Below are 27,609 nucleotides of genomic sequence, written 5' to 3' on the forward strand. Positions count from 1 at the left end.
TTTATAAGAAACATTTTTTCTAAAATAATAATAAAAAAAAGAACGTCTAAATATCAAAGTTGGATAGAGGTCGAGAAATACACACAGATGTACATTGTACAACCGCGTTATCATTTTAATTTTGTTGTTTTTGTTGTGAAAAGAATTATAAAATATATTTTTCAGCAAATTATTTTTGGATTATTTTATCTCATTTATATAAGTCGAGCAATTAAAAAAAAAAAATGCAGTTTATTAAAAAGAAAAATATTTTATTAAAATAAAGAAAAAAATTGTCGTCTGCTTTGTTGATTATTTTGGCGCCATTATTATTTTTAGTTTTCTTAAAATAAAGTCTCTTCATTTTTGGTTCAGATTTAATCAAGTAAGTTTCAATAGTTGCTTTTTTATTTTATTACTTAAAAAGTGTTTTCTTTTTTAACCTGATTTGTCCCCCAAAAGACATTAAAATTTTATGGAAAACTTATTTAATTTTCGTGTATTTTTAGTAGACATAAATAAAAATAAAGTAGACATAGATAAAAATCAAAATTATTTTCAATGGAAAAAAATTAATTACATAAACATTTTATTAACTTTCAAATTAAGTTTTACTTTTGGATTCAAGATTTCGATTATTTAAAAATTGTGTTGAGTTTGTATATTAATAAAATTGCATTTATCCGTGTGTAGTTCTCGCCTTTACGTGACTTGTTTATAAGATGGGTTTACAGAAGTAAATGTTGAGATTAGCGTCGGGAACAGAATGTTAGAAAAGGCGATAAAAATTGTGCTTGACCTAAGATTATGACATGCTGAACGTTTTGGAGTTAAAATTTATTTCAGTATTGCTTTAATGCTTTATTAATATGAAAAAACAACAACAAAACACACACACACACACACACACACACACACACACACACACACACACACACACACACAAAAAAAAAAAAAAAAAAAAACACGTACATACATCGCATTCATTCCCCTTACTTGCCTTCCCACAAGGACAAAGTTTGACACAAGGTCGTTTAAAAAAAATATGTGAAAATTCAGGTCCATAAAAAGAGGCGTTCTGGATTGGAACGAAATTTTAAATTGCCTCAATGTAGAAGGATTTCTGGGTTTACACATAGATTCGAAAAAGTTGTCAAAAAAACAAATATATAACAAATAAATGTTATCAAAGGCAAGATAAGTTACTTTTCTGCCAAACTGGATATATTTTTTGTGTTTTTATTCAATGTAACATGTTTATTCAGCTCGAAAAACATACAGTGTTTACCGATGTATTCGAAAATTCAAGATGGCGTCTCACACCCTCTTTAACACCGTAAGTTTGGAAAAAGGTGTTATAAATAAAAAACTATTCAAAATACTATTAAAAACCCGCCAAATATATGTCAACCTATGTCACGGTAACATATATTGAGCGAGTTTTTAACAGTATTTTATCCGGTTTTTTATTTATAACATCTTTTCCCACACTTACCGTGTTAAAGAGAGAATCAGACGCCATCTTGAATGTTCCAATACATCGGTAAACACTGTATGGTTTTCGAGCTGAATAAACATGTTACATTGAATAAAAACACGAAAAATATATCCAGTTTGGTAGAAAAGTAACTTCTCTTGCCTTTGATAACATTTATTTGTTATATATTTGTTTTTTGACAACTTTTTCGAATCTATGTGTGTACAGTAATACAAACCCAGCCAAGCCATTTGTTAGTTAATAACTTCGTTATGCCACCATTTTGGAAAAACGACGATAATACTAGCATATTTACTCATTTAAAAAGTGTTTTTCTTCAGATTTTATACGTAAGAACTTAAAAAAAAAAAAAAGTAAGAAAAAGCACTTTACAATGACAACTTTTATACATTTTCGGGGTGCCGCAAATAAATTTCAGGCGGACCTGTACAATAGTGCCCCCCCTAAAAATGCGCCCCCTCCCACTTAAAAAAAAAAAAATCTTTTTTCCAATAATTATCGTTTTAGCAGAAAAAAAATTTGATAAAATAAATTTAATGACTTTAAAAAAAAAGGTCACTTAAAAAAAAAACATAAAAAAGACGGTTTAAAGTTTAAAAAAAAAAAGGTAAATTTTCAGATTAAGTCCACCTCCACAATTTTCTTTTAAATGACGACTTACAAGGTTTTCGGCCATGCTGAATACGAAAATCGCCTTGAAATTTTGCTGAAATAATTAGTTATCGAGATATAAAAAGTTGTAATATGCATTGTATTCTTTGGCGATCATCTTTGTTACGAGTGTAGAGTTGTTTATGGCCGCGCGCACGCGCGTAAAAACGATAGCCGCCAAAGAATACAATGTATAATACAGCTTTTTATATCTCGATAACTACTTATTTCTGCAACTTTCCAATGCGATTTTCGTATTCAGCATAGTAGAAAACTTATAAAAGTCGTCATTTAAAAGAAAATTGTGGAGGTGGACCTAATCTAAAAAAAATACCAAAAAAAAAAAAAAAGCTTTAAAAAAAAAAGAAAGAAAAATAAAGCGTATTTGGGAGGGGGGCACTCTTGTACAGGTCCGCCGATTATAACATTTAAAAGTGGCGCAGAGAAATAGTTTTCATGATATGAAGCAATTATTTTTTCTAAAAAGGGAAATCACTTTTCTTTATAAATTTTACGTAAAATGAGTACCCATTTTCTGGCCACCAAGTGATAATTTTTATTTTTGTTTTTTGGGCTGCCTGAAAGGTTTTTCGGTAAATTTTTTGCTTGGCACTACCGAAAAACAAGAAAAAATGGCTATGATGTCTTTTAAGTCTCGACAAAAACTTCAAAATAAGAAATTAAATAAAACAAAATTGTGGTAGAAACCCATCCATTGCCAACGGTGTTATTTATTGTTTTATTTCTGAGCACTTGTACAGTTTAATGAAGACATTAAAAAAATGAAAATATCGAAAAAGGTTATAAGTACGTATCCGTTTTGAACTGAAGATCTGAAAAAAAAATTTACTTAATTTGATTGAGTAGTTTTTTTTTTTTTTGACAGCGGAAAAACACGTTCTTATGAGAGCGCATTGAAGTCAAATGGAATTTTTTGAACACGCACGGGGAGATAACTCAATTTAAAGCGCCGACACTCCCTCCCCATCTTTAACACTAGCTTTTCTTCCTAAAAATAGAACCTTTTGCTCGGTATCATAACAAATTGTTTTTTTTTTAGCTGTTAAAAAAAAAACAACTTGAAATTAAGTGGAATTTTTTTTCAGACAACTTTATTCCATAACGGCTATGTACAATTTAAACTTTTTTTTTTTTCGATGTTTTCATTTTTTTAATGTCTTGATTAAGCTGTAAAAGTACCTATTTCTTATTTTGAAGTGATTATCAAGATTTCAAAGATGTAAAGAGACATCGCGGCCATTTTTTCTTGTTCTCCAATAGCGTTGAACGTTACTTGTTTTTCGAATCAAGTAAATATTTTACATGAAATAAAAACACTAAAAACTTATCCAGTTAGGTAGAAAAGTAACTTATCTTGCCTTTGATAACATTTATTTTTTTATATATTTGTTTTTTGACAACTTTATTGTACGTTTGTGAATTGTAATAGAAACCCTGAACTTTTTGAATTGCCTCCCTCTTTTCTAAGTGAAAAAATTTAAAAGATGAAAACAAAAAAATTTTTATCAAAAGTTAAAATGAACAAGTGTCAAGACTAAGATCTTAACAAGTTCTGTTAAAGCTTTATTTAGAAGTAGCGGGGGTACCCGGCGTTGCCCGGGTGCTTGTAGTTGTGTGCATGGGGGGGGGGTAAAGAAGAACAAAAAGGAAACTTAACCCTGTTTAAATATTAAAAAAAAAAAACGATAAAAAACAGCGATTTTAAAAATGGAAGAAAAAAAATAAGGAAGGAGGCTTGGTGACAGGTCAGCTCAAACCCGGAGCCTTGAGGCCCATAGACTAAGCTGGAACAACTGCACTACAGCAATAGTCAATGTAAGAGGGATTAAAAAGTGAATGTCAAACATCACGCTATTCTGCAGCTTTTAATGAGGTCAAATCGTTTTACTGCGGGATAGTTGACGGTGACGTTTACATCCGGTTCGAATCCAGTTTCACTGTTTTTATACTGAAAAGTGAAAGCAACATGCGACGATCCGAATATGTGGAATATTTATCTTTTGAAAGTCCGGCAAATTAAATAGACAGGCGACCCTCATTGTTAACTCGTAGATATTATCATTTAAACGTGATATAAAAAGTTTTAAGAAGTGAGTCGATTGATCGCTTCTCGGAAAAAAGCCTTTCTTGGACATACACAAAAAGCGAACATACATACATACACACATTTTTGCTTTTATATATGTAGATTCAATATTAATTTATTAAAACAATCTTTCATCTCATCTCCATCGTCTTTCAGGATGCTTCACCACATAATATACACAACTTCTTCAGTTCTCTTGATATTGCATGACAGTCTGCAAGTCCCAAACAATTTCCAATCCTGTGTCCTGTAGCAGGTTATCAATGTAGGTCATTCTTCTTCTACCACAGTTTGGGTGTCCATCTGTCGGTATCCAGAGAACTAGCTTGCTGGCTTCCTCTTTGCTGTGTCTCATGCTGTGACCAGCTACTCTCATCCTTCTCTGCTGTACTTTCAGTGATACTGGTGGTAGGTCACCATAAAGCTGTTGGTTTGTTGTGTGGCTCCTCCATGAGGTATTGAGGGCCATACTGAGCATCTGTGTGTAACAGTCATCCAGTCTCTTCAGTGCATTTGTAAGAGTCCATGCTTCAGTTGCATAGAGAAGGACTGCTTCTACTGTGGCAACAAAGAGTCTTACTTTCAACTTTTCTGAGAGAGTGGATGACCATATCTTCCTCAACTTGTGACATACACTCCATGCCAGTGCTTTTCTTACTTCAAACTCTTTTTCAGTGCTCTCTGACCATGCTCCAAGGTACTTGAAGTTTTCGACAACTTTGAGCAGAGTTCCATCAAGTGCTTTCACTGCAATTGGGTCAATGTGATTGAAGGCCTGTATCTCTGTTTTCTTGGCATTACAGTACAAACCCATCAATTGCGCTTCCTCTTCCAGTTGGCTTAGGACTTCTTGGGCTTGACCAATTTCCTCAGTTAGTAATGTTAGGTCATCATCAAAATCGAGATCAGTAATAAATGGTCGGACATGCTTGCTCTTTTGTCTGTGCAGCTCCTCTTCTCTTCCAACCTTTACTTAAAATGCCATGAGACTTTATATTTCATGCTGAATAGACTATAAATTTTCACCAAAAAGATGCAGCTCCTCATAGATTTGACTGCATGACCATCTGACAAAAAGAATCTATAAAAAAGCATGAAAAATTATGAAATATTAGGATCTTGAAATTAAAACCAGTGAAATATGGCAACTAGATGCAAATAAACTTTGTAATTATTGGTAATTTGGAGATAATGATTTAAAAAAAAAAAAAGAGGGGGGGATAAAAGTTTATGTAGACAAGATTACTGGGAAGCCTTGTAGCAGTGATAAACATCAATATTATATTTCTCTTGGTCTGTCTCTCTGTCTGTCCATTCCACTTTTTCTAGGAAACTACTGGGCTGATCTGGCCAAAATTTTCTATGAACCGTTACAATAAGGTGAAACAAACTAAGTATTATGGTATCTGTTTGATGCACAGTTAAGGATTAATAGGGATTAGTCACTACAATACTACATTTACTGTAGAAGTTTCCTTGGAAACTACTGGGCCAATCTTCCTTAAATTTTATATGGACCTTTGTTATGATAATGTGCAGGGAACTATGTATTATGATATCCATTCAATGCACAGTTAGAGGTTAATAGGTTTTACTATTTAATGCAAAAATGAGCACAAATTTAACCATATTCAACCATCATTTTCATATAGAGCGCTCATTCTAAGTCAATGGGTTATAACTTTTGTCTGTTTTTAATGGACAAAAAGTCTATTTCCTCTGCTGGAAAACAACCCTTCTGTGGTTGTTTGGTCACACGATGACCAATCGCAATAAATGGTGTAGCAATTTCTACTGGATCGTTTTAGCACTTCATCCTGGGATCTTTAGGGTTTATAAACAGAATAGAGAGTTTTCTCTCTCCTGTCACCTGTTGACATAGCTACCATAACATTGATATAAAACTTCAAAAAGTAGAAAGAACTATCGGAAGCCTATGAAATTTTGAAAGGCTCCCCGCTTACAGGTGTCAGGTTACGAGAAAATAGAACAGAACACAAGCAGGTATTAATAACAGTTTGCTCGCTGTGTAACTAACTCATAAGCCTGATGTAGAATGGCTCTGGAAAGAATAGCTTGATAGTTACAGGCACTGGAATGGGTAACCAGACGTTGACAGGCTCTGGAGTGCATAGCCTGATGTCGACAGGCACTGGAAAGGGTTGCTTGATGGCTACCGGCACTGGAATAGGTTCTTCAATGTTGACAGGCACTGGAGTAGGTAGCCTGATGTCTACTGGCACTGGAAAGGGTACCTTGATGGCTACCAGTACTGGAACGAGTAACCAGATGTTGACAGGTTTTGGAGTAGGTAGTCTGACATCAACTGGCAGTGGAAAGCTGCTGAGGGGAGCAGGAAGGCTGCAGGAGGCACTAGGGGTTGCTGGAGGCATGAAAGGCTGCAGGAAGCATCAAGGGCTGCTGGAGGAGTAGGCAGGCGTCTTAAAGTTAAAGTGAAGGCAGTGAAGGTAGAAAAACTTTCGGAAGGTTAGCCCTGAAAAGGACTATTTGTGGAAAAACTTTCTGAGATTGCTGTGGAAAAACTTTCTGTTTGAAGACCTGCTGAGAGCTTTAACTGGGCACGCCGAAATTGACTCTAAGCCCCACCCCTCCGCCATAGATGGTCTTTGGCAGCAGACGTGCTGTAATCATAAAATAGTATTGTTACAACAGGCGCCACTTTTTGTAAAAAAACAAATGAATAGAATTAATTTTCCACTGAATCAATCACAATAAATAGAGTTTTCAATGTAAATTTATTGTGTTTATGTTCGATTCCTTTTTGCTTCCTGGAGAAAGAGTTGAATTTATGTTTCTTTCTCTTCAGTTCAAAATAAGAAACGAGGTGTTGCTATTTTTAGCACAGGGCAATAGTGCCACTTGTCTGCCACCAGACGGCGAATATGAGATTGCTTACAAATGGCCGCCATAGTAAATACACACCACGACAACCTCTAATTCTTTGTCGTTTTCTTTTTTTATTTGTATATGTGTTACTTCATTATGAAGTCTTTGAGTCTGGCTGGTGGCAGTCTTTTCCATGATGGATTTCGTCTCGGAAGTTGGTCAGCCATTGGGTTTGTAGGTCTTCCCCAGTGTTATTTTTGCAGGTGTGGGTTGTACTCACCCTCAGAGTCAGAGTCAGACTCTTCTCCTTCTGAGATGTGCTCAAGCTTACTTGTTGAACAGAGGAATTTCTGGTCACTTAGTGGTTTCCTCTCTGCACAGTTATCATACTGGTCTTTTTTCTTGTGACTATGGTTTAAGGTTGTACAGTGGGGACAAATTGTTTTGTTTCTTTTGCCTGACCAAGACTTTGTCACCTAGGCAAAGGGGTGTAAATTTTATATTTTTGTTTTTGTTCACATAATCTTTCATTTTCTCTTCATTTGGAATCATTTTTTTCTATGCTGTCATGCATTGGCCTTAGCGCTGGTATCTCAGTGGTATTGGGGATACCAATATCAATTTTTCTGCTAGTACAGACTTTGAAAGGAGATATTTTTGTGGTGGTATGGAGGTGGTTCTATATTGCCTTAGGAAGTGAGGTAACTGGGTTTTCCAATTATGACCTTCTACCATGATAGCATGTATATATATTTTTTTAAAGTATACATAAAGTGCTCATCTTGTCCATTTGCCTCACACTATAGAGGTGTAATTTTTGTGTCTAAAACCTGACCAAATAGCAAAGTCTCTGAAATCTTGCCCTGAAACGGAAACAGGCCATTATCAGATTTTAAAATAGTTGGATACCTTTATCTTTTTTTTTTTTTTGTGGACAGTGAGTGGAATATTTCCACTTCAAGGAATCAGCTATAGTCATCGATTGTAACTTGCAAATAGTCTCCTGAAATGGACCTGCAAAATCAACTAAAATTTCAGTCCATGGAGCAATTAGGAAAGGAGTGGAGTGTATGGGTTTACAGTGTGAGATATTATTAGATACTTTGTCTTGACAATGCCTTAGTGTGTATGATGGGCTATGTCAACTGTCCTTTTACTTAATTTAGAAGGGATCACAAGAAGGTGTCATGCACTGATAGTTCATCCTTGAATGAAAGAAAACTTGACAGTTGGGGGTCATTCTATCGTCCATCTACAACTGCAGCTTTCACCTTCTGTAAAAAGGGGTCTTCCTTTGTAGCTTTCTTAACTTCTTCAGCAGTGATGGATTTGGGTATGGTCTTTTGTAGGCTTCTGCTTGTATTGTCTTTTGGATGGTATGGTATGGACGGTGAATGAGATAATCTGCTAGGTTTAGATAATCTTATCCTGGATGATATATCAAACTGTATTGATAAGGCATGAAATACAGATGCCAGTGCTCAATCCCAAGAAGTGATCAGTGGTGATGGTGAACTTTGCTTCATATAAATAAATATTTGGCTGCGTACACAGCGGCTTACATCTTTTCTTCAGTCTAAGAGTATCGCTGTTCTACATCCGTACGGGCATGACTGGCATAGCATAATACCTAACCCAACTGGGCTTGCATCTACAAGGATGTTGGTGTCTTTATTTGAGTCGAAGTAGGCTATGACTTCAGTTTCTGTCAAAGCTTCCTTCAGTTTGTTTAACACTAATTTTTCTGTTTCTGACCATCTCCATTATCTGTTCTTCTTTGTAAGTTGTTGAAGTGGTTCAAAGTTATGAAAAATGTTAAAACTTCATCCCCCACGTAATGAAGAAAGGTCACTTTCTTTTTTGTCATTGTCAATGTCTAGGGCAACAAATAGATTTTCTAGCCTGCCTACCCATTTCTCCCAACGAATGATGGTTTTCTTGTGGTCAGCATGTACAGTGAAGGCTGGGAAAACTGGTAAACCACCACTGGACATTATTTAATTTTTTCCTGAAATTCTTTTCATTCTCGTCACCAGATGAAATGTCGTGGATGTCAAGTTGTGAGAAAAGAGAACAGGACACAGGCAGGTATTAATGACAGCCTTTTCAGCCTGTAACTGACTCACAAGCTTTTATTTATCTTGCTAGTAAATAGCAAGGAGACCCGACGTTGCCCAGGATTGAATGATGATCAATGAATATTTCATACTCTTATATTTTTATTGTCATTGAAATTCGTGAAATCGCCTGGGAGGAAGCTTCAACTGCCTCCATGCAGTAACTTAATCCAAAATATATGTTATTCTATATTGCACTCTAGAGAACTTACTGTTTATTTTATAAAATTATTTTATATAAATTTCTTTCCATTTAACAAAAAAAAAAAAAAACATTAAGAAATTTACGTGCAGGGTTGGAACATGTCATGGCAAAAAAAAAAACAAAAAAATCATGTAAATTTTCAAGTGTTATAAAATTCTTTGCAGTTGAATAAAAAAAATTAAGAAATTTACGTGCGGAGTTTGAACCTACAGACCACATCATGCAAACCCCCCCCCCTAAAAAAACAAACACTATCAACAGTAGAATTTTCATGGCCAATTGTTCTATCACTGTTGCTAAGTGATGACATGGAAAAAAGGGCTTTACCGATATTAGATAAATTAAAATAACGGTTTTGATTATCGATTACCAGTAATTATTGAGGGGTATTCTGAGGCAAAACTTAACTAAGATCACTCCCAGACTTATATACTAAAGTTCTGTAATTTAAAAGAAAATTTGTTGAGCCTTTCGGAATCTATAGGGAACAAACTCTCACACACACACACACACACACACACACACACACACACACACACACACACACACACACAGACAAAGTTGCATTTATATAATTGTAGACATACTTCTTTTTTGCGCATGCTTTTAAGGTAGTGTAAGGGTAGGTCATTCTTTTGGGAGTTACGTCCTTTTGATTGCAAAATTACAACCATTTTACACAGTGATCACCACTTATCAAGGCCCGGAAGCCACTCAGGGATAAGGGTTATTGCAAGTACATTACGTTAGTGTGGTGATTTGCTGAAGTGTTTACTTAAGGGGGCGGTTCATTAGGAATTTGTTAACATTGGACTTGAACACATCCAAGTTGTAGTCCGGAGGAAAGCAGGCAGACGGAACAGAGTTCCACAGGCGTGCAGTTCTAAGAAAGAAGCTTTGTTCATGGAATCCGCGTTTTGATTTAGGCACAGATATAGAGTGGGGGAAATTTTTCACAGTGGATTCAGCTAGACGGGTGTTTTTCGTGAAAAATTTCTTTCAACAAAAAGACAAATTCAGAGTTCTTGCTTCAGGCCACATGCACTCAGTTGTGTATCATTATATCAGGGGTGAGCAAACTTTTCATTGCCAGTGCCTTATTCAAAAATTAACAATTTTATAGGAATGCACAATTTTAGAGGGCTACATTTAAAAATTAACAATTTTATAGGATGACATGATTATATACGGTCACATATAAAATTAACAATTTTATAGGACCATATGATTTTTATAGGGTCACATTTGAAAAAATTTGCAATTTTATATAACCACATGATTTCATAAGGCCACATTAAAAAAATCCCACACTTTTATAGGATTACATGATTTTATAGATCAATAGAGTATATGAACACAAAATAATTTATACATAAAACAAACAAAATAGAATAAAAAAATGCAATTCATTTTCATTCAACATTTTAAAGTATTGTAGAATATTTACATGAAACATACTTATTTGAAAGACAAAGGTACCTCAGTTTAAATCTAAAAAGTTGCTGGTGAGTATGTAGATTTCCTACACCTGGAATATATAATCATATATTTATATAAAATGTTTATTCATAGAAAAGGATTGTTTTTCCTTTCTTTAACAACCCCTTTCTTAAATATTATTATACGATAGTCTTGTCATTCACATGAAAATTTGCTACTATAGTCTAACATTTTGGAAATTCAAATAATTCTTCTCATTAGTCACTGTATATACAACTGCAATAAATACTTTATAAATTTGTATTTTATGTTTCTATTGTGCATTCTCGTGAATAATTATTTTTGCAGCTAAACACATTTGTATTTCTTCATTGCATTCAATAGAAATATTGTGTATGGGAGGGGAACTATATCTTGACTGAATTATGTTGTAAACAACATTGAAAGGTATTTCGATCATTAAATATGTTCAGGAGGATTAAATTTTACAATTTCCTTGTACATGATAAAAAAAAATGAACAAACTTTAATTTAATAATAACAATAATACAAATTGGGAGAAGGAAAGGCAATATCTGCCTGTTCTACAAGTATTGTAGTGGTGAATGCTCTGAGGAACTGCAAGCACTTGTGCCCCCACGACGTGAACACCCTCGACAGACCCGACAAGCTGCAAAATCCCACCCTCACACTGTGGAGATCCCTAGATGTAAAAGATCCTTCTACTCCAGTAGTTTCTTCCCCAGAACTGCTAGACTTTGGAATTCCATTCCGGGTCACTGCTTCCCCAACTGTACTGACATGCATAGGTTCAAGTGCAACGTGAACCAACATCTCGCTGCCCTAATCCCTACATAGTACCCCAGTAGATGTTTCCCCTGATAGTAGCCCCCTACACCAAGGTGGCAATGTGCCTTGTTTGGGGTGAAAATGTAATAAAAAAAAAAAAAAAAAAAAAAAAAAAAAGATCAATCCATTCAAAGATAAATTAAATTTTATTGACAACAGAAAATGGATTTGAAAAAAATAACTGAATATACAGCCACTGTTAGTAAAAAAAGTTTTGTTTTGACCTTGAAAAGAAAAAGCATCTTTGTATGAAAAGCAGCTGGACAGGGGATGAGATTAGCAATAACTGACCAGTCTTGATTTGTTGCTGATAGCAAGGTGAAAGACCTCGGGATGACTATGGAATATTTTTTAGGCTTGGCTTAAGTATCAATTAGATAGCTCTCAGCTAATGGCACCAATATACCAACGTCTATTTTTTAAAACGTGTGAAAATATATATTCCCTGTGCTTTCAGTTGGCTGTGATCAAATTTCTGTATTAAGATTCTCATCCAATTAAAAGTCGATATTTTTGCAAAAAAACTAATTATTTACTGCTGTTGATTGAACAAGCTTCACAAATTAATAACAGATAAATTGTTATCATTAAGAAGACTCTGGGACATTAATTATGGATTCCAATTCGATAGCCGGTGTGAAATGAACTGACAGATTTATGATTGCAAGAACAAATTTTGTCCATCGAAGAGTTGAGGTGTACGATGTGGAGGAAGTTATCGAAAGTAGAAGGTTAAATCTGTTCAGTTATGTGCAAAAGATGTCTTCAGGAAATTAAAGGAAATTAATTTTAACGGTGGTACATGATCCACAAAGGAATTGGAAACAGTTGGTGGCTGAATACATTGGCCAGTTGGGATTGATGAATCAAGATGTGAGTGATAGAAAATTGTGGAGATATTGGATGAAGACGTTTAACACCATCATGAGAAAAAAGATTAAAAAACGAGAAGAGAATTGATTATAGTTAAATAGATCCCAAAGTTCCCTTTTTCTTGATTACTACATTAAGATGTAGGGGAGGGCACCACTACTTTCCCTGGATTGCACCACATATTCTTATAATGCTATTTATCTGACAAGGAAATATCAAGTACTCTTTGGAGACTTTGCTATTACTTAACTGAGGATTGAACCCTGCTCTTTTAGTCTATTAGCAAATATTTTAGCCATTATACCAAATGGAATAATTATTATGAACATGCGTTTTCTATATGTGAATATTTCTATTTTCAGGTTCAGTTATCCAGAAAACATCTCAAAATGCTTCTTAACCACATCAAATCTAGAGATTTGTTCGCCAGGTGAGTTAAAATCAATTAAATATGTATATTTTTAAATAGTCTTTGGTTAAATTCAATAAACTTACGTCATTTTGATTTCTGCTTTCTATTTAGAAGTCAAGGCAAATACACCAAAGAAAAAAATCCCTTCTGATTCATGTTAATGTAATTCCAGTTTAATTTAAAACTCGATATAAAAAAATAGTCTTTACTTTGAAATGCTTTTTTAGAATGGCTCTATTGATATGTTGTCATCAAAATATATTTTTTTAGTTTTTACTTTGTATACAGAAGAATAGACTTTGAGGGTATGGTCATGTTGAAAGAATGGGTAAGAGTTCTACGAGTTAGTAGATGTAGAACAGTTGCAATAGCATGTTCAGTACGCAGGAGAAGGCCAAGGGAAATGTAGTAGCCGAAACTCGCTACAATCACAGGCAGGAGCTAATTCTCACAGTCTGAGATTTGAAATCCATATTCTCCCTGGCTTGTCTAATCACAAGCCAGCTTTCAATCATGTGACCGAGTACATAAAAGTTGGAATCACAAACCTTTCTTCCTCTTACTCCCTGGCTTCAGCTGGCAGCAGATTAGCCTGGGGCTTTGGCACCAGGCCGAACATGAGTACAAGCTAACATGGCAACCTTCTAACTCCCATTTGTTTCCACGTGCAGTACCCAAACGAACATTCTTTATCATGCTAAAGGACTGCTCTCGTCAATACACTGACACTCACACACCCACTGCAACACTTAAATACACTGAAGACCTTGCTCTTTTTTTCTCCTTTAACCGGTTTCCTTTGTCCCGACGACTACTAGCTATAAACATGTGTAAACGGAACTATTCTCTCCTCAACAAGCTGGCAATATATTAAATCTATCTTTACTCAAGAACACTAACCTGTTTTTCTCTTCTACTAATGCTACTAACGAAAATGACAAATAAAGTTGTTTATTAATATAGAATGAAACTCCATTGCGTTGTCTCATTTCTATAGAAACATGGGAGAAAGTGATAAAAACTGACTTTCAGGAAAGAGGGATGAATAAAGACTTGTCCAGAAATAGGTTACTTTAAAAATCAGTTTCTTAAAGCCATCCAACACATGTAAAATAGATGTTGTGGTGGTGGTGGTGGTGGTGGTGGTGGTTCAGCAGCAAGTACCTTTTCTCCATTCTCTACGAATCTGTCTTTTTTTTTTTTTTTTTACTCTTTTTCACTTCAAACAAGGTGTATTGCTACTTGGAACATAAGGAATTACTATTTGGGATTATGTCTAACAGAGGACTGTAGGGAGTTGGACAGCAAGATGTCTGTTCACATTACATTTAAACTTCTACATGTTAGTACAGTCAGGGAAGCAGAAAACAGAAGAGAATTCCAAAGTCTGGTAGTCTAAGGGAAGAAACTATTAGAGTATAAGGTTTTCCAGCAGATAGGGGTCTCAACAGTGAAGGGGTGAGATTTAGTTGCTTGTCAGGTTAGCGGGAGTATGTACATTGAGGGGGCACATTCCATCAAAGCCCATTCCATTAAAGTACTTGTAAAACAGGCACAGGGGTGCAACATGGTGGTGATGGGACAAGGGTCGGAGCTTGGATGATAGTGCAGGACCTATTAGATTGGAGACTTTTTTTTATACTTTGTGAGACTATTGGTAGAGGCAAGAGTCCATATTTGGCAACACTACTTCATGCATGGGCAAATTATGGCTTTGTAAAAATATAGGATACACTCTGATGTAAATAATTTTATAGCATGGTAGAGAGAGCCCACTTTTTTCACAATAGCCTAGGCAATGTTCTCAATGTATTTATTCCAATTCATGTTGCCTGTGAATGTTAAGCAGGAGAAGTTTGAAGGATGGGCTCTCAGGTAGGGTGTTATTTGCCATGACAATCAGTGATTGAGAAGGTTTTTTTGTAGTTGTTAAAGGAAAGAAGCTTAATTTTAGTAGCATTAAATGTTACCATCCACTTACGACCCCATTCCACTACCGACTAAAGGGTCATTTTCTAGGATTTTAATGAGACTTCTAGGATTATTAGATGTAGAATAGTTGAGGTAGCAAGGTCAGTTGGCAAAGGAATGTCAAGGAAAACATGTGGAATTAATAAGGATAAATTTGAGAGGGAGAAGGATAACTAAAGACTCCACCAGATATAGGTTAGTTTGGAAGTCAATTTATAAAAGTTGTCCAGCATATATCAGCGTGTAATAAAATGTTAAACATTAAACTCGATATAATGATTTAATTTTTGTGTCTGAAACATTTCCGTGTTAAAGAAAGAGAATTATTTTAATATTTGTCTTTTTATTAATTTTTTTTTTCTTTCATGTTTAAAAGTTTTTCAGAAGAAAAGATGGATTCCGGTTGTGGTAGTCAAAACTCCATGCAAGACTCTCAAGACTTCCTCTCTGATCTTTATCCCAGTCAAGTAAGTTATGATACTTACAGGTTCAGTACTCCCTATTCCATTGCTAGAGCTAACACCTCATTTCCTATATCCTCTTCCTATTGTTTAACACATAACACAGATTCATTCATTTCTTTTTTTTTACTCCAAACAAGGCATATTGCTACCGAGATGTAATGAGCTACTGTAATTAGGAACTAGATTTATAGAGGCATCCTAAGTGGGGAGTTGAACATATCTTACCATTAATCCTAAATCTGAGTGACCCTCCCCACCAAAAAACTTTTTTAACCCTACCACTATCCCTAAGTCTGAGTAGCAAATCCCTGCCATATAAGCCCTCTTAAAGCAATACATAATCAATTAAAAAGTGCACAGGATTTATCTCCTGTAGAAAATTAAATTGATTAACTGCCCTAACACACTAGAATGACTTGGAAATTTGTTCACATGACATTTAAACCATTGCATGTTTTATATAGTTAGGGAGACAAGAAGTTTTTTTTTATTTTTTTTATTATATTTTCACCCCAAACAAGGCACATTGCCACTTTGTTGTAGGGGGCTACTATCAGGGACATAAGCATCAGGGGTACTGTGTAGGGATTTGGGCAGCAAGATGTTGGTTCACGTTGCACTTGAACTTCTGCATGTCAGTACAGTCAGGGAAGCAGGGACCCGGAAGGGAATTCCAAAGTGTAGCTGTTATGGTGAAGAAACTACTGGAGTAGAGGCTCTCTTGCATCTAGGGATCTCTACTGTCAAGGGTTGGGATTTAACTGCTTGTTGGGTTCGTCAGGGGTATTTACGTCGAGGGGGCACAAGTGCTTGCAGTTCGTCAGAGCATTCACTGTTAAAGTACTTATAGAACAAGCAGAGGGATTCAACATTTCGTTGATGTGACAGAGGCTGAAGCTAAGATGACAGTTCAGGACCTATCAAGTTGGCGAATCTCTTTTGAACCTTGTCTAGGAGTGAGAGACTAGTAGCAGATGCACCAGCCCAAATGTGACAACATTACTCCATACATGGACGAATGGTGGCCTTATAGAGGTATAGGATACTTTCAGGCGTTAATAACTTTCTAGCACGGTAGAGAGAACCCACCTTCTTCGCAGTGGTCCTGGCAATGTTCTCAATGTAATTGTTCCAACTCATGTTTCCTGTGAATGTTAGGCCGAGGAGTTTAAAAGATGTACTTCTCAGATAAAGAGTCTTTGGCCATTGCTATTGGCGGTAGGGAAGGTTGCTTGTAATTATTGAAGGAAAAAAGTTTAGTCTTGGCAGCATTGAAAGTGACCATCCATTTTTGTCCCCATTCCACTGCGGATGGGAGGTCTTCCTCTAGTGTTTCTGCTATTTCTTTAGATATGTGTTCATTTGTTTTCCTGCCGTGTCTGTTATAGAGCATGGCGTCGTCAACATACATACCCATCTTACAGACAATTTTGTCAGGGAGGTCATTTATGAATATTAGGAATAACAGAGGTCCAAGGATAGACCCCTGAGGCACTCCCGCATTTATATCATATTGTTTAGATGTACGACTGTCAAGGACAACCTGGATTTTTCTCTTATCTAAGAAGGATCTAATTATGTTATGTATTCTACCAGTGATACCGTATGATCTGATTTTCTTGAGAAGACCCTCATGCCATACCCTGTCAAAAGCTTTAGATATATCTAGAGCTACTGCTCTACCCTCCCCTGCTTTGTCCAGTGACTGGTATGTATGTTCTGAGATTACAGTTAGGATGTCTGCTGTGGAACGGGCTTGCCTAAATCCATATTGTTGGTCAGTCAGAAGTTTAGCATCTGCAAGGTGATGGACTAGAGCTTGGTTAATTAAGGTCTCAAATATTTTGGCGAAAAGTGGGAGGAGGCTAATGGGGCGATAATTTACTGGGTCAGTTCTTTCACCAGAATTCTTGAAAACTGGCACTACAGAAGCAGTTTTCTAGCAGGCAGGAAAACAAAATTCATTAAGGCATTTGTTGTAAAGTTTGGAGAGAACTGGAGCTACTTCGGCGGCACACTTTTTTAATAGCACAACCGGGATGAGATCAGGTCCACATGCTTTTGAAGTGTAAAGTTTTCTTATGATAGCATGCACCTGAGTAGGGGTGATTTTCAGATCGTCTAGTGTGGCATCTGTCTGCAAAAGAAAGTCAGGGAGGGGGTGGTTAGCAGAGTCCAGTGTGGAGTTGGAGGCAAACCATCTGGCAAGCATGTTAGCTTTCTCAGTTGCCGAGCAAACAACCTCATGATTGTTGGATAGTGGGGAATAGTTGATTGCCCATTATTTACTACACTGTTGTAGATTTTCCAGAAGTCTCGAGTTCCTAATTTCTGTGCTTCTATGCGTTTTTGGGTGGTTTCAGTAAATTCTCTCTTAGCTGTCGCTATTTCTTTCTTACAGTTATTTCTGGCTTCTATGTACTTCTGTCTGTTTGAACTGGACTTATGTCTGTTAAATTTGCGGTGCGCATGCTGCCTTTGCGCTATGGCAGCTGCACAAGTTGAAGTGAACCATTGGGGAGAGTGGGGTTTGCTATAAAATTTGCGTGTAGGAACATGTGCTTCAATTGCAGTTTTGAACCATTCAGTGGTCTCATTTGCACAATGTTCAGCAGGAAGTGAAAAGATATTTTGCCATGGAGCATGCCTGATGAGGTCCTTGATGGCTTCCCAGTCAGCGAAACAATTTCAAAGTTAAGTGGTTTGAGAGGAAAAAGCTATTAGAGTAGAAAGTTTAATAAATATGAAGTTTAGATGACAGATAATTTTTTTTTGAAAAGACGATATGCCGTATTTCAGTATATGGTATATTTTTAAGGTTATGACATGCTGAATGTATTGAATATTTAAAATAATTTTCTGTTTTCATTTTCTATTACGTAGGATTATTATTTCCATAATTATCATCTCTCTTTCACACACACACACACACACACACACACACACACACACACACACACACATTGTTGAGTTTCATTTCAATGAACAAAAAATAAGTAAAAAAAACTATGATTTTTTTAAAAATATAGGTCAATGTCTATATTTTCTTTTTTACATAAGTGTCTTACGCATATTTTGCTGTTGTGCATATAGCCGATGCTGCCATGACACAAGTCAAACAAGACAAACAAATATTAACAACAGTCGCTCATAGATGAATAGAATAAAGAAGAAAAAGGATACTTGTTTATTTTTATACAAATGCTTTAATTTTCATTATAGTACATCTTACACATGTTTCGTTGAGTAACAGAAGACCACTAAACATTTTTTTTAGGATGAATGTTCTGCATAAAAAAAATGCTAGAAAGTTTATTATATGGAATGAAAAAAATTTGGAATATAAAAAGCATAAAAAAAAGAAATGTAGATGTGTAAAATCTGCAAAAATAAAAACCTAATACAAAATTATGAGCGTGAATTAATTCCATCTTTTGGTTTTTGGAATGATAAGTAATGATGTACATGCTCTGAAGGTAAAGATTCACTTTCATTGATTGTTACCATTCAAAATATAATTTATAAAATACAGGGTGGAACAATAAAAGTGTTGCCCTAAAGAAAATAACACACTACAGCTTTATTTTAAAACTTTGATTGAAAAAATCAATTCAGATAACTTGATTATGTTGTAGAATTGACATCTATTCAATGTAGCCACCTTCAGCCTCAATTATTGCCTCAATACAGTCGAGAACTGTATCAATGCAGTGATTGAGGTAATACCTTATCCACAAGTGCTGGTGTGAGCTCGGCAAATACTCAGCAGATGGCTGGTGTAAGCTCGGTGAATATTCGGCAGATGGCAGTGATCAGGCTGGTTTTGGTGTTGTGGGAGGTCATGTTAGTGATGTTCTCGACCAAGCAAAGTAGTCCAACGGGTTCAGGTTGGGGGAGGACAGGAGCAGCAAGAGAAGGGTACAAAGTTGTAGCACTGCTTCTGCTGCTAAGCCTGGGTCTCTTTGGACTTGTGGGTCAGCATCGTCCTGCTGCCACACCCAGGGTCTGCTAGCGGCCACCTGATTGCACCAGGAGATCACCACACTTGTCAGAACATCCAGATACACTTTGGTGTTGACTTTCAAGCCGACTTCTAAGATGTGAGGTGGCCCTCACTTGAAACCATACCAAAGACCATAACCATGGCAGTCAACTTTGTTTTCATCACCCTGGGCGCGTCTCTGTTATTTGTGGCAATCTAGCAATGTATTTTAAGGGTGCTGGCAATGGTTCTGTTGTCATAACTTGGATCAATAGAGATCTTGCTGGTTGAACATTGTGTCACTTTCAGACATGATAGAAGGCTCCTATCGCCCTTGGGATTTGTACACAACTGGTCAACTAATAGATGGTCTGCAACAAGAAAAGAAAAATGGTTTTGATCAAACAGAAATGGAATCATGTCATCTTTTCTAGGTGACAATTTTATTGCTTCACCCTGTAAAATATATTTTCTTATAATTGTAAGAATATATGTGTGTATGATTGTGTGAATTCAGACGTTTTTTCACAATTATCTTTTATCTATATAATTATGAAACTCTGTGGACCATTTGGCCATCCTTGCTTACTTGAATCTTGTCGATTCCATCTTTTAAAAAAGGGATGGCTTATAAATGTGTGTGTGTGTGTGTGTGTGTGTGTGTGTGTGTGTGTGTGGCTCAAAGGCCAAGGAATGGGGGGGGGAGTTGTAGGTTTTGATTCTAGCTGATGGCACACAAGTCATAAATATATTTTTATAGTTTAAATCCCATTACTATATATTAGGTTCAATATAATAATCGATAGAGAATTATCTCTATAATAATAAATACGTAATCTGCATTAATTAAAATATCATATTTAAGCATATCTTATGACCAGGCAATGCAGGGTTGCCTGCTAGTCCTTTTATATTTCCGACCTCTTGTGTAATCATGAAATTACAACACACATCGCTCTGAAACATGAAAATAGATTGGTTGGTTGGTGGTTGGTTGGTTGGTTGTTTTACGGCATATCAACCCTTTTCGGGTTATTTAATGGCGAATCTAAAGATTTTGAAGAAAAATTTTTTTAATAGAGTATATTTGTTGTTTTCACGTCGGTTTCTATTTAACCCATAGTTGGGACCCTAACAGGTACTACCACTCCGGGTCAGAGTGGACCTGGGAGCAATGGTAGTTAAAGGGTGGCTCCACACTCCCCAAAGCCTACAAGCTGGGGCCTCACCACTGGATATAGTTTAAGGTCATATCCAGGACCCCTATTGAGGGACTTTTACCCTCTGCAGGGGGGCAGTCGGCGTATTCTAATGCCCCACCAACAGGGCCGCATGAAAATAGAAGATAAAATATCCATATTCTTCACAGCACTTGTGAAACTACAAAACACAAGCAATATTTTTATGGCTATAATAATAGGAATAATATTAAAGAAAGCCATTGCACAAATAATGATGCATCTAATTAGAAAGTTGAATGAAAATTTGGCTTTAAATTAAAGTAAAAATGAGAGGTCAGGTGTAACTTCCATTAAGAAAATTAATTTCATTTTTTAAACTGTTTGCCTACATTAATTTTTTGACAAATATACTCTCTAAAATGTTTTCTTAGGTCTCCAAAATTTAAATATTTTATTTTAATCACATGATTGTTTTAAAAAAAACTTCTGTTATAGTCAACTAATGTACTTCCTAATTTCTGGCATAGCACTACCAGAAGTGGTAACACGGCAAATCAGTTCCTTCGCTTTTTCTCTCATGTCTATAAATTATTTGTTATTTTGATTTCAATAATTTTATTTTTATACTTTCATAAATGTTTATTATATAAATTCAAATAAAAAACTTTTATATTTAAAATGAAAAAAAAAAAAAACTTTTATTTTTATAATTTCATAAAGATATATTTATTATATAAATTCAAATAACTTTTATATTTAAAATGAAAAAAACAAACTTTTATTTTTATAATTTCATAAACATATATTTCTTATAAAATTTCAAATAAAATAAAAACCTTTATTCTTTTAATTTTGTTATTAAAAGTTCAAATAAAGACTAGTTGTGTTATTTTTATTTATATAATTGTAATTTTTTTGTATATTTTTCAGTAATGTCTTTTTTACATATTTTATTTCAATTAACTGCTTCAAAATAGAAATACTGAAGAACAATAAAAGTGAAGGAACTGATTTTCCTTGTCACCGTTTCCAGTAGCACTACACCAGAAATTAGGAAGTACATTAGCTGACTATAACCAAAATTTCATATGATGAAAAAGGCTTATTTCTTTATCACTACTTTCATTAAAAAAAAAATTGCTGAGGACAGACATATCCTTCTAAAATCAAAAACAAAATAACTAAAAACTAGCTGCTGTTAAATAGTCTAGGTTAAATGTGTTGTGACCTGCATTGCATAACTTTTGAATAACAAAATTGGATGTTTTTGTTAAACAGACAAGTGAGTTTGAATTTTATTGAATTGAAATGATTTTCCTTTTTTTATTATTTTTGTCTGATTTTTATTTATATGAAATCTGACCAAACCTAACACATAAAGTTTGCTGAAAGCACTACACTTACCTAACATGGAAGTTATCCTAAAGATGAATCGATTATGCTGGTTATGTGGGACCTTCTGTGTAAACCACTGCATGAAGGTTGGCTGGCCAAGGAAAACTTGGAAGCAAGTGATTAGAAAAGAGTAGAATTTGAAAACTGCAGAACCAGAATGAGCTTGCGTAATATCAGAAAACGTCTTTCTCTTGAAGAAGGGAATGCAACAAAGTCACTGACGTTGGGTTAGCAGCAACAGCCATATGCAAAAGACCAAGCTGGCTGTGAGATGTGATAGCAGAAATAAAAAGGGCACACGTGTTCAGAGAAGCAGGTATTCAAGACGTGTTCGAGATGTAGAGGATTCGAGATGTATTCAAGACACAAGAGAGCAGAAATAGACATGTTACACATGTGGTTCGTAAACTACAGGGAAAAACATGTCCTAAATATGGCCAGACAAAGAGTATCACAGCAGAATCTTGTTAAGCACATTGAAGTACGAGAAGACTTTTGAACAAGAACAAGGCATTATTCTGGAAGTACCTGTTAATACATGTCTATTGTTTTTATTGAAAAAAAAAGTGTGTCGAATTCTTTCCTTGTTTTTGTTTCCTTGCAACTGTCTGCACACAATGTGTGGGTCCCAAGTGTTGACATGTAATGACTATGTTACATAGAGAAAGAAAAGTGTCATTAAATGCATATAACATATCATTTCAACATCAAGTCAACATGCAGTGAATAAAAACACATAGAATATAATACTGCAGCATATTGAACTTGTTGGATAACTTTATTGGAGGCTAAGATTTAATTACTTTAAAATTTCATTACAGCAATGTTTTATTTTCGTTAAGTCTATCTTCACTAACCTGTCTGATTTCAAATATAATCAGCCATCAGAAACATGGATAAAGCATTGCAGCACTTATGTGCGAATGTCTCATGATTCCCTCAGTCAATTTCTTGATTGCATGCTTCAAAGACTTAAGTATAAGTCCTAGTATTAAGAAATATGAAAAATGGAAATAGTTTAATATGACACATTGGATACATGATAGCCACTTGTTGGAATGAGTCCCGAGAGACCATTTGGATGTTCCAGCACATCTGTAGCAGCAGAAACACTTCACGGCTTACTAGTTTAAATATCTCAAGGCTGACTGGTGCAGGCAAAAAACTTCCCTTTGACTTTCCCAATCAGATGCCATCTCTTAAGTAGATCAAAGAATTTAACCAAAGCATTTTGCTCTCTTCTGTTCTTGATCCTTGACTGATAACACGTTTCACTGCAGAGCCCAATGAGCCTGTTGGCCCTGACTGATGAGGAGAGAAAGAATCCATTGCAATAGGCACACAATTTTTAACCCTTCTTCAACCTTTTAATATAAAAAAGACAATGAACACTGACTTTTAACAACTTTTAAGCAAATATAATTTCTAGAGTTGAATGGAGAAGTTTTGATTATAATTTTAGGCTCATGTAACGCATTGTCTTTAATTATCAAACTCTGACCTCTTTAATGTCTCAACTAAAAAATTTTCCCTAAAAAATTCACGAACATTCTATTCCTTCTATTGTTGTAATCTTCTATTCTTAAACACATATAAAATATCTCTTTTGTGAATGTATGCCTCTGAACTATTTCTTTATTTTATTTTGTTTTATCATATAACATGTCTCCCATCTTTCTCACATTTGATTATAAACCCTGTAAACCTTTTTCAGTGAAAATATTTGTCTAAACCGACTTATTCCAAAAATACTTTGCCAAAGCAAAACTCTGAAATGTAACCCCCCAAAAAGGTCACGATTCACCATAGCAGGTATCCCCCAAAACTGGCAACTCCCCAAAATTGGGCACATTCCAAAGCATCTACTGAGCCATCATCCAAACCAATACCATGTTTATTATGATGTCATCCTGCAAGGTTTCTCACGTGTTTTTCTCATTTCTATATGACGTACAAATTAATATTTGCATTTTTGTTTTTTCACTATTAATTGTTGATTGAAATAAATTTCCTGGATGTTAAATATTTTAAAACTTATTGCATTGTCCATTATTAATCTGTTCATAGCATTGCCTGACATCGTTCGTTATTTTGTGTCCTACTTTCGTTTATGCTGTCTAATAAAAGACCAGATTCTGTTGATACTTCAATCCATTTTCTCTTCCTATTTTGGGTTGTGGTTCGCATCTATATGACACATCCACTTTTTCAGAGTACCAGGATGTATCGAAAATATGTGAATGAGCCCCCACTGTACAAACCTGCAAGCCAGCAAGACTTATACAACAAAAGTTCCTCTAAACAAAATATGGATTATCGAAAGATAAAACCCAAAGAAAACGATGACAGGTTCGTTTGTAATTTGCTTTGTAAAAATATGTTGCTTTTGCTACTTATTTAAGAATTAAAAAAATTTTTTTTCAACCTTCCATTACTGTTACGGTTTGTCCATGACAATGACAAAGACCCTCTGATGATCTTAGTGATGATGGATGACTCATACTGGGAGTTTGAAGTAAAGCTGGTTTGCGCAGAGCCAGTTTCACTCTCTTGTCCAAACCAGCCTGATCCAACGGCAGGACAGGGTTGAGACAGCTGATCCTGGTGGGATGCAGGAGCTACTAGAATTGTCAATGCTCTCTTACAATGGCAACCCATCTTGTACTGTCCAGGTTCAACTTTGCTTAACTTTAGTGATCTAACGAGCATCAGTGTGTCACCATAATTATACCGTATATTACTATTAAACAACATAAAAAACAGTATTTCGCTCTTGCTACTGCTGCTACTATTGTTGTTGTTATTTAGAAGGAGGAGGAGCAGCAGCAGCATCATCAGTCATGATAATTTGTTGGCATTCGTTTCCCCCAATATCTTTCTATTAAGAATTCTTTCTAGTATAATACTGGGTATTTACAGGAGAAACCACAAGAAGGTTGCCAACGTCCCTAAGTGAAAGTGTTTCTGTGAAACGAACTGGGTTTGAATTTAGCACACTCAGGTTATCAGCATGCATGAACCACTGTCACCTCCCTGCTGTTGTTGAGTATCATTCATTCATTTTATATGAATCAGATGATTATTGCTGGCATTTGTTTCTCCAATATCTTTCTAGTTAGAATTCTTGGTTCTTATCCAAAGTTTCTCCATATTAAAAAGCAAAAATAAAGAAAAATCTATATTATGTATGTACCAATGACAAAACAAAAACATCATATTCCAAAAAATCATGTAAATTGATCAAGTAGATTTATTTTATGAAGCAATTACTGGAAATTCATAGGCATCAACAAAAATCTTGCAAGTTTGAATTACGTTGAATTATCTTTCTGTTTTCTTTTAAATTTTTTCACAATGACAGGCAAGACAGTCACTCCTTAGTTATTCATAAAATTTAATTTCCGTACTTAAAAATAAAGCTATTAGATCAATTATTTCAAAATAAAACTATTAGATCAATTATTCCAGAATAAAGCTATTAAATCAATTATTTCAAAATAAAACTATTAGATCAATTATTTAAAAATAAAACAATTGAATCAATTATTTCAAAATAAAACTATTGAATCAATTATTTCAAAATAAAACTATTGAATCAATTATTTCACAATAAAAATATTAAATCAATTATTTCAAAATAAAACTATTGAATTAATTATTTCAAAATAAAACTATTGAATCAATTATTTCACAATAAAAATATTAGATCAATTATTTCAAAATAAAACTATTAGATCAATTATTTCAAAATGAAACTATTAGATCAATTATTTCAAAATGAAACTACTGGATCGTGATTTTTGAAATATGATATTTTCGTTTTGTCATGACTATGTACATAATACAGATTTTTCTTTATTTTTGATACATCCAGGTTGCCAGTCCGTCCGCATCATTAGCCACTTAACCATTGCCATATCCCTGCTCTTGTTGCTTATTCAAGGATTTAAAAATATTTTTTCAACGAAAAACAATGGTTGCTGGTTAGTTACTTGACCAGTTTACTTTTTGTCAGCCAGCACTTGTAACCCATTCCTTCTCTATTTGGTTATTGAAAGGCTTTCATTTTGACTAGCCTGTGGTGAAGTGAAAAATTTTTTCAACTTTTCATCACTATTGAACAACATAAGAAAATGGTGTTTTGCTCTTATTGCTTCTTATTCAAAAATAAAAGAAAGAAGTTTCGATGTTATGTTTCTGAATTGTTTAGATGAGAATTGATAATTTGGATTATTTTGACTACTCTTCTCATCTTGAATGTTATTCACATGTAATCGCCAATCTTCTTGAAGTGTATTCTGTTGAACAGTTGTAAGTTACACTTTTTTGGCGGTTGAAGATTCAATCCTCATTACAGGCAACATTAAAAATACAATTACAAATTACTTAGGACTTCTACCCAGTCATGGCGGATGGCACAAGAGCATGCTGCCTCTGTGTATCAAATAAAGCGTTCCGTTCGAATTTCCATGCAGATTCTCGAGCTTGACAGAAATATTCCAAAGTTTGACAAGATACACCTGAAGAATGTTTGCACTTATATTGACTAAAATGGTGTGCAAATAACACTCAAGATGAGAACATTAGTCCAAATAATTCAAATAATATGAAAATTTTTCAACATTATATTCTGATAATATTGTCACGATAAAAACGGTTTCTGGTCAGTCATTTAACCAGCTTAGAGGTAAACTTTTTGTCATCCAGCATTCCTTCTTTATTGAAGTGCTTACTTTTTGGTTAGCCTGTTTGAATTCCAGGGTATTAAACACTGGTGGTAAGCTTTCTTTAAAACATGCTTTGTTTTAAAGCGATTTTACCTTTTTATTATGATTAGTTCCTTATACCAAGTGGCTTCATGCCTTGTTTGAAGCAACTTTCATGATAAGAAAAAAAACTCTTGATATTTGTATTTTTTCCTTTCTGCTTACATTTAGGAAAGTAGAAAGTGGACCATTGGTTTGCTTTTGGGTTGCTCATAATGCTTGCTTCCCTTATTTTGTCCTTTAGTTCTCACATTCCATGAGTGGTGTTTATGACAAAAGGGGAAGAATTGCTGTTTTCTGGATCGGTATCTATCCAGTTTTTGATAGTAGTATTTTTTTATTTATTATTTTAACTCCTTACATCAAGTGGCTTCATGCCTTGTCTGGAGTGATTTCCCTAAAAAACAATGTTGTTAACATTGATCATTAGAGTAAAAATAAATGTGATTTTCCTCAATGAACATTTTGTAGCTCATGCATTTAAAACAAGTCAAGAATGACCATCCAGTTCATGAAATATTTTTTGTTTAATATCTTTAACAATTTTCTTAACAGAACATTGATAACGGCGGTTGTGACGGCAGTAAAAGATTCATCAAGTGAGGTCAGTATCTGAAGTTTACATTTATCATTAAGTTTTACAATATTGTTTAGTAAACAGTACAAATTTTATATTACAGTTCAACTGATGTTAGGCACACATGGTATGATCACGACCCACCAGTTCTCATTAGATCGCCAAAGTTAAGCAGTGCTGACCCTGGTCAGTACCAGATGGTTGACCAGTTGAGAATACCAGGTGCTGTATGTAAGAGGATGTCAACACTTTTATGCAAGAACTGCAAAAACATAATGTTGTCATCTTCCCTAAC

At 34.9% G+C, this 27,609-nt stretch overlaps 1 protein-coding gene across 1 annotated transcript in view; it reads left to right on the forward strand.

The window, feature by feature from the left end:
* Positions 1-318: 318 nt before the first annotated feature.
* LOC145243669 (uncharacterized) overlaps positions 319-27,609 on the forward strand; it is a 49,334-nt gene continuing 22,043 nt past the window's right edge. Inside the window, exons 1-5 of the mRNA XM_080106716.1 lie at positions 319-364; positions 12,929-12,996; positions 15,326-15,416; positions 24,184-24,320; positions 27,293-27,341. Of these exons, the coding sequence (XP_079962842.1) occupies positions 12,956-12,996; positions 15,326-15,416; positions 24,184-24,320; positions 27,293-27,341 (318 nt within the window). The 5' untranslated portion in view covers positions 319-364; positions 12,929-12,955. The remainder of the gene's footprint in view (positions 365-12,928; positions 12,997-15,325; positions 15,417-24,183; positions 24,321-27,292; positions 27,342-27,609) is intronic.

This window comes from Euprymna scolopes, chromosome 22 (assembly GCF_053919585.1).
Source record: "Euprymna scolopes isolate OS-2025 chromosome 22, ASM5391958v1, whole genome shotgun sequence".
NCBI classification, from domain to species: domain Eukaryota; kingdom Metazoa; phylum Mollusca; class Cephalopoda; order Sepiida; family Sepiolidae; genus Euprymna; species Euprymna scolopes.